Genomic DNA, 13,969 nt, shown 5'->3' with positions numbered 1-13,969 from the left:
CAGCGCCTGCGTGCCAGCGTGAATGCCTATGAAATCCGTTATCAAACCGAACCTTCAAAACAGAAAAAACAAAACAAACAATTGGCATACAGATACTTATTTTCAGACTGTTTGAGTCACACTTTGTAGATATAGATTTCTTTGCAGATTTAGAGCTTCACGAAAACATAAAGCTGTGTGCTGTTTGGGGCTTAGCTACTGTTTGTGAAAATTATTTATTGATAATAATTTGCGATATTAACAGCTGTCTTCAAGCAGAAATATCGCTTCATTAATGAGACTCAAAGATTTATTTTTTCGCAAGTGATAAGCCACATACTGTGGCACAATCTGGCTGTTTGATTTGAAAATTGTTGTGGAAAGAGTGATGACTAAAGCTGTGAGCTGTAGGCAGAACTAATTTTGTCCTCAAGCTTTTGTACGGGCCTGGCTTTTTAAAGTTTTCAAAGTTTCACTTTGAGTATTCGCTGTCAAAATGTTCTGAGCGGTGTGATTTTAGGGCAGTCAGACAGTGTGTTCTTCAAGAATGCTTTCGTTTCAAAAGGGAAAACCGCTTTGACATCGCTTTAAAATTGGCATCCAGACTGGCGTGTAAGCTGATGTGCTAACGCCGTTAGAGAACATGCGAATATGCAATTATGCTGTTTTATTACGATTGTGGCACTGCTTCTGTAGGAAAGGGGTAGCAAGTCCTCTTCAAGGGCACACGGCGGAATTAGTTTGCATAACTAAATGTCCTTCACACTCTCTGAAAGACAGCTGGCATGGAACTTTAGATGTGATGTAAGACGTTGCAGCTGACATCTTGTCCCAAGATGAGTTGTGTTTGCTAGTGGACATTTGCTAGTGACATGTCGGGTCTAACTATTCTATAGGGCGAAAACTTTACACATTGCGTACGTCGCATAGCTAGTCCAACCCTATGGGAATATGTGCTGACTGTGATTACTATATTTCCACTGGAGGAGGTTACAATTTTCTATCTTGCAGTGCTTCCTACAGCCTGGCATGAAAGTGGTGTTTAACAGTTAATTTTGTTAAACACCACAACCACAAGAATCAATTTAGCTTCCTTTGAGACATATGAAGCCAAGCAACAGATCTTTTTAAAACTCTTGCTCATGCCGTGTCACAGGGCAGCGTAAAACACTTTGAGGAAAGCACAATCTGTCCTCTTCTACATACAGTACTTGAGCTCACACATGCCCCTGATTGGTTAGTGTTGCACTGATTGAAAGCGGATAGACTCCCAGTGATAGATGGCTGTGGCATCGTTGTTGCGCTTGTTGCAATCTCTTTTGTGTTGACTTTTCTTTGGGATTTCACATAGTAATGGATGGAACGGATTTTGCATGTGTGCAACCTCATATTTATAGCCCAGTGGAACAGGATGTGGTTAAAGGCAACAGCAGATTTGCTGAGGATTGAGCGCAAATGACAAATAATATTTATAATATTATGATTATGGGGGGCATGGTGTCTTAGTGATAGGCACTTTTGCCTTGGACCTCCAGGGCTGGGGGTTTGATTCCTGCCTTCACCCTGTGTGCATGGAGTTTTCATGTTCTCCCCGTGATTCGGGGGTTTCCTCCCTCCTAAAGACATGTGTTGTAGGCTGACTGGCATTTCCAAATTGTCCGTAGTGTGTGAATGAGTGTGCGAGTGTGTATGCAATTGTGCCCTGTGCTCGTTTGGCACCCCATCCAGAATGTCTTGTGCCAAGAGTCCCCTGGGATAGGCTCCAGGCTCCCTGCGACCCTAGGATAAGCGGTACAGAAAACGCATGGATGGATGGATATTATAATTATCATTTAAGATAATCAAGAATTAAAACTTGTTTGCAAGTTTTTAAATGTTTAAATGTTCCTGAGTGGTGTCAGAGAAAATACTATTATTTCAAAATGAGAATGCTTCTTTGTTTTGTTAACATTAATTTAACAGGTGTCCAATAGCGATCTCTTAATTTGTTGAGGCATTCATATGAACTGCAGACATATTTAGCAGAAACCAACAAATGTTCTAAAGTAATGTGTGCTACAAAGTCACAAATAGCTTAACTGCAATTTTTTTTTTTTTTGCATAGTAACAACTCAAACGAATCCAACAGTAAGTAGGTCTTTTTTAGAAATGGAATGCCATAATGTCTGTGAAGAGACAGCGTGAACAGTGTACATTCTTGGTTAAAGATAATTACATGCATCTGTGCAACATGCCTCCTGTCAACCAGTCATATAGTCTACTCTTCTTTCAACCAGTTGCTCAGGCAGACTAGCCTGTTCACAGTTTCAGATGATAGAGCTGACCTCTTCGTCTGCAGAATGTGGCCTGCCAAAGAGAGCAGTCTCTCACATGGCACTGTTGAGGCAGGTGTAGATCTTTTTGCAATATGGGCCAGCTTACCATATGTACCTGCTTATGACGACCACCACTGTAGTGGTGACACAGGGCTCTGCCTTGTACCTCTCTGGAGATTTATCTGTGGACAGTACCTCATAATCAGACTCTGACTCTGATCCTATCTTCTTCTTCGGATGCGCTGGCTCCACTTTTTCTCCAGAGGTCTGTGGTGCAGGTTCTCTATCCTTCAGCATCTCACTAAGCTTTTGCCACACCTCTCCCCTCTCTGCTCTTTGCCCGTAAAGCCACGGTGATCATCCTTTGTATCATATGCGCCACACACATCATATGCGTAGACTCCTTGCAGCATCAATCATATTGTGAGCGCTGTCTGTTCCTATAGTTGTGACCTTGCCCCTTATCTCCCACTCATTTGCAAGTTTGAGAAACTGGCTAGCGCATACTTCAGCAAAATGCCTTTCTTCTGTTTTTAACACGCCTAAAGTGAATGAGTGCAGCTGCCAGTGGTCATTGATTGTGTGTGCTGTTAAACCGAGGTAGTAATGGTTACTTATTGATGTCCAGTGGTTTCCAGTAAGTGTAATAAAAGTACCTTCTGCCAACTGCCTCACTTTCGTAGCTTTTTCAGTGTCCTACAGTTCATGTATTCTCATAAAAATAGTTCCCCTCGAAGGTAGCTTGTATGATGGGTCACCTGTGGCGATCTGAATGATGTCTTGAAGCCCTCGGTCCTGAACTATGTTGATGGGCCTGCAGTCTGTGATGATCTATTTAGCGATTGTGCTAGTTAGCTTTGCTGTTGTCATTTTGTTGACAAACTTGCCCCGGCCGCACTCCGCCAGTGTCGTTTGACAAGCACAGCTTGTTGACCCTGTCTCAGCACTAGCATCTTTGCTAACGTCAGCAAAAATGTGTTTCGCCTGAAGATGTAGCTTCAAACTGGTCGTGCTTCAGTGGAAAGACAGTTCCTCACTGCAATAAGTGCATACAACTTTGGTTTTATCAAAACATCCATCTGGAAGCTTTTTATAACGAAACTTGCCGTTCAGCAGCGCGGACACCGTCTCCTCTGTCATCATATTACTCACGTTTGCCGGGACCTAATCACACAAAGCTAGGCAACCATCTGCACTGCGATAACTGGATCAACAGGGTCAAACTCGATCACATGATTACTAATATAATAATAACTACTAATTAGTAATAAAATAATAACACGTTAAAATTTTTTGATTAATCGAATACCTTAAAACGTTACCGATGACAGCTCTAATATATATATATATATATATATATATATATATATATATATATATATATATATATATATATATACTGTGAATAAGTTTTAGGCACATGCAAAGAAATGCTGTAGAGCAAAGGTGCCTTCAAAATAATAAAATGAAATGTTTCTACATAAAAAAACAATGTAAAGAGCAGTAAACGGTAGTAAATGGAACAAAGTCAATGTTTGGTGTGACAAAAAAAATAAAAATAGTAGTCTCTGGTACAATTAGTGCAGTTTTATAAGGAAACGAGCTGTAAGTTTTATTGAGCATCTTGCAGAACCAGACACGGTTCTTCTGAAGACTTTGATTGTCGCTCTTGCTTCTTATTTTTGCAGCAATATCCAGCAGCCTGCATTGTTTTTTGTCTGAAAAGTGTCTCTTCCTACTTAATATTCTGCTTTCTTTCCTGATATACACACATTTTTCTGTAACATTTCATTCTGTGCTGACAAACTAATGTTTGGGAATCTAAAATGTTTTTTGTACTGATTTGATAATGTAGGAGTCATAAAAAAAAAATCTATAACAAAGTTTGTAGTAAAAAAACAGAGTGCCTAAAACTTTTGCACAGGACTGTATATTTATTTAAGTGGAAATTTTGAATTATTGTGTGAAATGCTTATTTTATATAATCAGTTGTTTCTTATTCCTTATCATATATGAAAGGTGCCAATAATCCAGGCAGGCATATTTCTATATTTGGGATATTGCTTGGCCTGAACACTACAAAAATAATAGTAGTGCAGGTGAAAATGACAACAGATGGTGAGAATTCACAGGGATGTCTTCCATCTGAGATCTTATGACTGCAGGAACACTGCGAACGTACAAGAAGATTTTTGTGTACCTATTGCTATATAGCAAAATCTCCTCCGTTGAAGACATGTGAGACTTCAGGACATTATTGAAATGTTGAATTGACCTGTTAGGTGGTGACATTTAGGGCGTCTTCTTCTCATGCCGTGCCCCTGCCTCTCTTTTTGTGTTACTTCTACACTAACCCCTCACTTACTCCTGTGCTTCTTTCCTTCTCCGCTTGTCTCCTTTAGCTGGCGCTATGTCCAACCTTAGTTCAGACCCATCCTCAGCTCTGGCTAGAAAGCGCTTCACCTTACACGGCCTGTCCAATCGCAGGTCCCTGCCATCAGGTAATGCAACAAAGTCTTCGCCATTTCCGTGTCTTACATCTCACGTGTCCTTCAGAGAGCAGTCCAGCCTCAAACTGTCTCCCTTTGTGCATATCATGATAAATCATTCTCATCGCCATCCTTGTCATTCATTTTGTCGTGCACGCGTTTCTTTTTTTTTTTTCTACCATATGAATGGCAACTAAATAGACCACATGACCCTGGAGAATTATCATTACACTCTTAGATTCTCAAAGGAATTCAAATGTTAGAAATATAGGCCGTGCGGTACAATAGACAAAAGAAAACATGAAAGGTGAAATTCCCTGCGCTCAAGCAAATGTCAGAGTGTACTGTTTCAATGTGCCTCTGTCGTGCTGTTGACATTTAAAAAAAAAAGAAAAAAAGATGTGTATTACCATTTTAGGTAGACGTATTTGATTCAAGGTAACGCTTCATTTTTTATTGCTCCAAGCTTGGACATGCGCTCCTATGTTGAATAGGATTGTTTCATTTGATATAAAGCAATCTTTGGATATGAATATGTACACTCAAATATAAAAAAATAAATGAATTTTTAACTGCATACTTCAGCAAAAGATGTACTTTGCTTGAGCACGGTTGTGTAACTCATCCTCAAACATCCATGTCTGCAATTAAATCCATCAGTATACGAATTAGTCATGGTGACATTTCAAGACAACGTGTCAATATTACACGTATTGGCTTCCTGAGACAGCTCCTGCTTGAAAACTTGAGGCTGCCAATAAATTTCATAATGTTATCATATCTGCCATCGATTTTTCATGCAGGGCCTGTGAAGCGGCAGACCGCCGGATTGTCCATGGTCTGTCATTATCATCCCGCATTTCCTTTGCTCTGCTTCACTCATCATGCATTTGTCAGTTACCGAATCAAGTGTTTAGCCGCCGGAGTGATTCGCTAAATAAAACAGACTCCAGGAAAATGAATAAAGTTGACTCCGAGTCCTGTAGAAGACAGGAATCAATACATAGACTCACAGCATAATTTTTCATCATTTGCGTACACTGTGCTTGTCTTCTCTATCGCTCTAATCTTCCTTCCCTCATTCTCGCCTAATTACTAAAACTTACCTGCGTTTTGCTCCAGAGCCGACGCCTAAGGAGGCCGAGGTCCCTCGCCGCTTCTCTTTAGCCTCTTCCGTCAGTGCATCCTCGACCACGCGCACAAAAGGTACACAGATGCCCGTGTTTCCTTTCTCTCATTCAACATTGAACGTTTACCCTGTGAAACAGCCTTCCTCTAAGGATGAGACGGCCAGACCGATGACTCATAAAGAAAAATACAACACACTTTTGTTCGTGCTTTTTAAAAATATATGAAATGCATGAAATGAAGAGTCGCGTAAATTCCACCCACTCAGAAATACGAACCAGCACACATACGTCAGCATGGCGCCTGCAGTTTATGTCTCGGTGACATCAGAAAAACCTTGTCTTTTCGATCATCCACCCTTTTCACTTAAACCCGTCAGTGTTGTAAGATTTATTTAATCTCCACACTCACCATGTGCTAAGCAGATTCATTTCCCTCAACGCAATATTCCTCCTGTGACTAATCAATAATAATAATAATAATAATAATAATAATAATAATAATAATCTACTTTTTGTTTACGCTGTTAAAACTCTACAGTCAGCAACTGAATAAATATTCTGACCATGCAATTTGTTGCTGTCTCAGCCAAAAAAAATACTGCACATTGTCAAAAATTTCTTTGGTCGTTGCAACGTTTGGGATTTAAAAGAAAGGCAGATGTTGAATCGTGGCAGTAGAGACAAGTGTCTCATCGCAGTTCTGTCAAGACAGCAAAAAGAGATGGAAGAAATAGAGGATTAATTACAGCTTCGGGTTAAATAGCTAGCTAATTAGGAAGCATATGTGTAGTATAATGACAGTTATGACTGTTGATTTCATGCATCCAACAAGCCCTGGACCTTGCTGATTGATGACATAAGCAGAATGTAATCATTTTCATAGAAGAACCGTTATCGTATAATCTGACACGGAGGAACAAGTAATAATGTTAGGCTGTGCTTACACTTACACTTAAATTAGCACTTTGTTATTAAAAAAAAAACAACTCGTGTTGTTTTTTGTGTTTTTCATACTATATTACCTCCCCAACAGAGGTTTTTTTTAGACCGATGGTACTCTTAGAGCACGACCGATTGAAGGATTATCAGGATGTATTTATTGACAAAGACTTCTGTAAGGGCCACTGCCAAACGCCATGAATGTAAATGTATTACAGTAGTCTTATTTGACACCATGTATAAGATGATCTCAGTAAAATCTTGGCCGAATTCTATACCAGACTGTGTGATGAGGTGTTGTTCATGTTAGATTATACAGGGTGTCCCAAAAGACTCCATATATAGGGGACTATGTGTTGGTTGTTCCTTCGTCAATGGATGTTCGTGGACGTTCACTTCTCGGCCGGTCTACAACACTTCCAGACTCTTTGAATCTGTTAATAAGTTTGGTGTCGTGTGTGATGTGCTCGCCGTGTTTCCTGTTAAAGTACATCGCAACCTTGCGACAGCTTCAGTACGCTCTTCTTTTGTTGTCAAAGGCATTCTTGGTAAATGGTCAATGGTTTGCACTTATATAGCGCTTTTTTCCACTGTGTAATTCACCCATTCACACACACACACACACACACCAATGGTAGCAGAGCTGCCATGAAAGGTGCTACCTTGCCATTGGGAGCAACTTGGGCTTCAGTTTCTTGCTTGGGGACACTTTGGTATGTGGAGACACGTGGCCCGGGAATCAAACCGCCAACCCTACGATTAGTGGACAACCCACTCTACCACCTGAGCCAGAGCCGCCCCTAACCCTATTCTTAAAGGCTATATCAATCATTTTTGGAAGACATTTGATAAAATGTGTTCATTTCCCCTATATGTGGAGACTTGTGGGACAGCTTGTACAATGAAGAACCTTAAATTCTCATGCTGCTTATGTCATCAATCAGCGCAATCAGGTGTTGTGGGTTAAATGGCCTTGCATGAACAGAAACATTCGTCAAAGTGAGCTTGAGGCAACAAGGATATTTTTTCTGCTCATTTTCATCATTGCCGCTACCATATTTTTCCTTCATTGATGGATAGGATAGGTGGATTTTAGATGAGTGTCGTATCAATGGACACACTGGAATTTTACTAAAACATTTCCTGATGCTGCCAGAACTTTATCATTGACTGTTTTTGGTCACGAAAGCACCAAATCTGTCGCCGGCGAGCATGCCACATGCATTCTAAGACCACCAATATCAACCGATGTTGTGCAGTTTACGACAGTGACGTAAAATATGCCATGAAGCTGTAGTTCAAGGTTAAAACCAGCTTTAGACTCTAAAAAAAATAAACATTAAGAACACCCATTAACAGAGATCTAAAAACCTGGCTGAAAAAAAGAAACAATAGATAGAAACCATCACAGATATTCCTAATGGGTTCCACTACAAATACCATTACAAGCCATCAGCTAACCATCAATACCATTACCATTATTTGTCCTTAATGGTATCCACTAGACATAACATGCCACCAATAGAAGACAACAAATTACCAGTAAAGACCCATAAGCACCAGTACAGTTTCCATTAATACCAAATAATTATAATTCCCATTATAACCATTAAAACCATTACAAATTCTATGAAGGTTTCTATTGTTTTTTGGGGGGGGGGTTTCAGCAGGGAAGACATTGTGCAGGTGTTTTCCTCGTTAGCAAACAAGCTGTATATGACATCACTGAGACATCATTTGTACACGTTGTGCTGATATTGCCTAGAAGTGTGTGTGCTACAGTATTTGGCATGGTGAGAAAATGATATTCGAAAAGAATCTCATCAGTAATAAACAGCAACTCTTAATAAGCTGACATTTAGAAAGTGGCATATTCTTTCTTGAACTTTGCTTCCGACGCTGTTCCCGTGTATTATGAGAAAATGCTCTGTCTGCAGAGGAGTGGAACCTCATTCAATGCTCATTATCTAAATGCTCTTTTCTTGGTCAGAACAGATTGGCAGCATATTTGCTTTAATAAACTCCTGTTGCTTCACTCAGGTCCTCTATCTTCGACCATTAAAAGCAAGAGACACCAAATTAAAAGTGACCCAACTCCATTTGGTTATGAAGGTATTACACAGAGAAACGAGAACCCGTGCATGTGGAATGTCATGTTTGTAATACGTGTTTGAAATGAAGGAATGAGCTCGGTTTGGGTGGGAATGTCTGACGTGCTGTGATATGAATGTGCATGATGTCATGGGCAGAGAGCTTGATGTTGTGAATTGAATTCATCTTTGTTAAGTGTCTTGTGTAATCGAAAGTGCTCACTGTGTATGTTTGGTTTTTTGGGGGGGGTCGGGGCTATTTGCACCTTGATGAAGAATATTATTTGTGCCTAATGTAGTCAGTGCCAATTCCTACCCTGTCTTCCTCTATAACACAATAGCCACCAATTTGCTTGCTAATACTTAATATCAAACTTGGCCATCGCATTAATATAATCATTAGCCTAACTTGCTATAAAACTTGGCTTGCGCACAATGTAATTGTTAGCTAATTTATTATTTACCAGCTAGCTATCTTGCTAGCAAAGTTGGCTAGTGAGTTACACAGCATAATCTTTAGCAAACTTGCTATCTACCTTGGCTAGTGCTGTACACAATGCAATCAGGCTAACTTGCTATCAAACTTGTCTAGTGATTGACACCGTATAATGGTTAGCTATTTTGCTATCAAGCTTGGTTAATGTTTTACTGTACACAGTATGTTAGCTAACATGCTAGTGAATTTGGCTAGTGCTTAACACTATATAATCTTTAGTTAAACAACATTTCTACTGGTTTTATTTACACAGTATAATAGCTATAATGATTTTGGCTTGGTAGAGGCTTGGGTTCCAGACCTGGGCTAGAGAACCTGACTTCATTAGCTAGCTTGTTAGCTACTAACTTCTATTTTGATGGTAAATTTTTTGCAGTGTTTGGTTACTGATTGTTTAAATGTAGGTAGCTGGCTAGTTTAGCTAATGTTTCTAAATAAGGAAATGGCAATACTGTTAGGCAAGGCCACTTTTATTTTCCAAGTGTGCAAATAGCTGCAGTTTGTTTATTGAAACTGGTGATGGGGTTTGCTGTAGATCACTTGTAGATATTTGCATGCTTGTGTGTAGTGCTGTGCCATCCCATAGTATCGGATGCGGACATTAATCAAAAGGGTACTTTTCTCTCAGATTCTTTGCGAGATGCTCTTCCTGCTGACAGCAAAAATAAAGGTACAACAAGTACCAAGCCCACTGTGCCTAGGTCCACCTCTCAACCAGGTAATCATCAGAGAGAGAAAGAGCGAAACTGGTGTGTCTGATTCTCAAGGCTCCTTATTTTGTGTAGTAGAACCTTTTGAACCCTCCTATTTCCGAAAGTGTACAGATTTTTTTTTCTCAATGATTCATTTGAACTTTTTTTTTGTCCCTCAAGGATGGACCCAGCGCCGTTTACCCTCAATGGACACCGAAGACTTTGAGACCATCCCATCCAGTGCTGAAGAGCTCTCAAATTCCTCAGACGGAGAGGAGGACAGCAGTAACAAAAATGTACACAGCCTGCCCATATTACTGTCTTGAATGAGTTAATAGTAACCCAGACAATAAACAAACACGCATCAGCTCTATTAAAAGTGCTATCTGCATTTCCACCACATTCCTTCCCTTGAAATCTTCCCAATCTCTATAGAGATTTTTTTTTAAATGATGCATTGCTATCTCAGATGCTGGTTATCGAGGTTTGCGAGACTTGACATTTAACAAACCAAAAGTGATAAAGCTTATCCATCTGTGGGCTTTCCTCCAGTTTTAAATGCACCAGGGAGTCTTTTTAATCTGCCTGGAGGATGAGAGCAAAAGATCTGATTAAGAAGAGCGGCTCGATCAGAGCACCATAGCCAAGAGCGAGAAGACGCCATCTGATACATCCCACTGAGTAAAGGTTTCCCTTTTAACTCAAAGCCTCACCACTAGACGGTGTTGTTTAACAGCTAAAATTAGTTTTAGAACCTAACCAGACCGTTTCCCCCCCTCTTTTCTGTCATATAATCCTACATGACTGTCTCAATGTCTCTAATCTGCGTCACTGGTATCTGCTAATTCTGTTTAAATCAAAATGACATAAGGAACAAAACACGATGGGATGACCTCCCAATAATCCACCCAGAAGTGAACTACTTTCTTATAAGAGCGCATCCCAAAGTGTTTTATTCCACTTACACCACAGCAATTTGATAAGCATTATACAATTTTTACTTTATTAATGATTGACATGCTGTGCTTTTTAAGCATTTACAGTATAGCTGCATTTAATGTTGTGGAACAGCCACAGCAGAATGGAAGTTACTTTCCAATCTCACTTACCTTTTAGCTGTAGTGTCACTGACTCTGATCCATCCGTCTCTGCACGCATCTCTGCTTGCCTTTCGGACATCTCGGTCTGGATGAAGGAAAACCATCTTAAGCTTAACCTGGCAAAATCTGGACTTCTCGTGATCCCAGCCTTTCCCTCAATCAACCACAACCTCACTGTACCGCTCGGCTCACTCACACTCATGCCAACCAGGACGGCCAGGAACCTTGGGGTGATTCTTGATGACGGCTTGACCTTTACAGACCATATCTCAGCAACTGCAAGCTCCTGAAGGTTCATCCTTTACAACATCAAGAAAATCCGACCCTACATCACCAAACAGGCTACACAGATACTAGTCCAGGCTCTTGTTATCTCTAAACTGGACTACTGCAACTCACTGCTTTCAGGCCTCCCAGCCAGCTCCATCAAATCCCTTGAGATGATTCAGAATGCTGCAGCGCGCCTCGTCTTCAACCAGTCCAAGAGAACCCATGTCACACCCCTCTTCATCTCCCTCCACTGGCTTCCTGTAGCTGCCCGCATCAAGTTCAAGGCCTTGATGCTCACCTACAAGACCTTGTCAGGAACAGCACCCTCCTACCTCAACTCTCTCCTGAAGGCCTACGTTCCCTCTCGCAATCTGCGATCGATTAGCGACCGACGTTTAGCAGTTCCAACTCAGCGTGGCACAAGGTCCCTTTCCAGAACCTTCACAGTAACTGTTCCTCAGTTGTGGAATGCACTTCCAATCTCAATCTGGACCGCAGAATCTCTCACCATCTTCAAAAAACAGCTAAAGACCCACCTCTTCCATGAACACCTAACCAACTCATAAAAAAAGAGAAAAAAACAAAAAGAGGCACTTACACCTCTACTCAGCACTTTGCTTCTTCTGGAATTCAATTAATGGATCTTGTATGGTAGCACTTCTTGTATTGTTCTCTGCTTGATGTATCGCTTTGCTTGTATCTTTCTCATTTGTAAGTCACTTTGGATAAAAGCGTCTGCTAAGTGAATAAATGTAAATGTAAATGTAACCTATGCCAGGGGTGTCCAGTCTTATCCGGAAAGGGCCGGTGTGGGTGCAGGTTTTCATTCCATCCAAGCAGAAGCCACACCTGAGTCTATTGAAAGCCAAGATCAAATGATTAAACAGATGGAATCAGGTGTGGCTCCTGCTTAAATAATTAAAAATAATTGATAAAAAAAACCTTACTCTGGCACTTACATCTCTACCATCATTTTAAAATCGCCATTCATATTACTGAGAATATGTTCAACTTGTTTTGCCTTTAGATCAACAAGGTAAACGAGAAAAACAATAGGACAGATGTACGTTTTACACAAAAAGGTCATTTTTGTCCTGCCTCATGTCCAGCATCTCTCACTTACACACCATCATGAAGATCCCCAAGCATGTGTATGTGGTTTGAGTATTTCCTTCTATAAATACTGTATTGTTTATACTGTCTTGCTGGGAAAACAAAAGACATGACCACGGTCAATGAGACATTGATTCTTAGTAGTGAACAAAACACCAGGGTTAAAGTCTTGGTGCTCTGCCTCATTTTTTTTCTTCTTCCACACTTTCAGGGGGAGAACAATCGCTTTCAGGTGCAGCTGACGTACGAGTCACGAGCGCCACAGGAGATGTCGCTGGAGCCTGGAGATTTAGTGCAGTTCTTAGAAGAGGTTGAGAATGGCCACTGGTGAGTAATGGATAGAGCCTCCTGCTGTTCTGCTACCTGTCCCATAAACACACACACCCACATATACAGTATATGTACTGTATACACACACACACACACACACACACACACACACACACACACTCATACAAACTGCATTCCAGACGGAGCTCCAATAAACCTTCCATACACCCCATTTTAATATTTGAGATTTATTACTGATGCATCTCTCATTAACCTTAATTCATTATGCAGAGGTAATGTTGTAAGAAAGAGAAGCTATTACAGCTGCAGCATTGCTGCATTTCTATTAAAGTGTAGTATTGAATTAAAAGTTAATTCAGAGCGAGCTCAACAAAAGGCACATCCACCATACAGAGTGTTTTTTTTCCGGATGAATGTGCACATTACAACGCCATTGAAAACGCAGACCTGAAATGAGCAATAGATTCCATTGTCTAAATCTAAATAAAGAGCAGTTATCCTGGATATCACATGCAAAACCATTGCAATCGACGAATGAGGGTCTTTTTAAGTCTCACATGAGCGTGTGCACTACATTTTAGGGTGACTAATACCCTATGAAATTAAAGTGACGCTAAGAAAATGCACCGCATATGCTCATATTTCATCAGCTCATGCATAATTCATCTTTCAAACTATCTTCAATCATTTTAGTATCTTCTTCTTCAGCACTTGTGTGTCTCGCACCCGCTCCACCCCAAACAGTTAGAAGGAATTGGCTTTTTTTTCCTTTTTTTTTTTTTTCGTCGAGCTTAGTCAACACAGCACTTTGAAATCTTCTATAAGTTTAGGAGAAGTTTATGTGCTTGTGTTTTCGCACATTGAGTTGCAGTGTTCTACAGATTTGGCACATTTCTCTCAGATGTGCCCGCATCTGCCCATGGCGAGAGTGTGACTGTGAGTGTATGTGTGTGTGAGTGAGAGAGAGACATATATTTGCACTCACATAGACCACGTTTCCGCGCTGCTGCTGACAGCAAATTTTCCCCCTCAAACTTAGGATGGAGTTTAATGCTTCTGTTGTTG

The 13,969-nt window shown here is 40.5% G+C and overlaps 1 protein-coding gene across 10 annotated transcripts in view; it reads left to right on the top strand.

Annotated features, from left to right (window-relative positions):
• The window catches only part of mcf2l2 (MCF.2 cell line derived transforming sequence-like 2), an 83,698-nt gene that overhangs the window by 65,307 nt on the left and 4,422 nt on the right, over positions 1-13,969 (top strand). For 8 of the 10 annotated variants that reach the window (XM_017478128.3, XM_017478127.3, XM_047158135.2 and 5 more), the window contains 6 exons: positions 4,697-4,795; positions 5,906-5,989; positions 8,893-8,964; positions 10,067-10,156; positions 10,311-10,426; positions 12,825-12,940. In XM_017478128.3, coding sequence (XP_017333617.1) covers positions 4,697-4,795; positions 5,906-5,989; positions 8,893-8,964; positions 10,067-10,156; positions 10,311-10,426; positions 12,825-12,940 — 577 coding nt within the window. Of the gene's footprint in view, positions 1-4,696; positions 4,796-5,905; positions 5,990-8,892; positions 8,967-10,038; positions 10,157-10,310; positions 10,427-12,824; positions 12,941-13,969 lie in introns of all 10 variants that reach the window. The other 2 variants (XM_047158137.2, XM_017478134.3) reach the window with 2 other exon arrangements.

This window comes from Ictalurus punctatus, chromosome 10 (assembly GCF_001660625.3).
Source record: "Ictalurus punctatus breed USDA103 chromosome 10, Coco_2.0, whole genome shotgun sequence".
Classification (NCBI taxonomy): Eukaryota; Metazoa; Chordata; class Actinopteri; order Siluriformes; family Ictaluridae; genus Ictalurus; species Ictalurus punctatus.
Note: the sequence above shows the minus strand (reverse complement) of the source record. Positions and strands in the feature narration are given on the sequence as shown.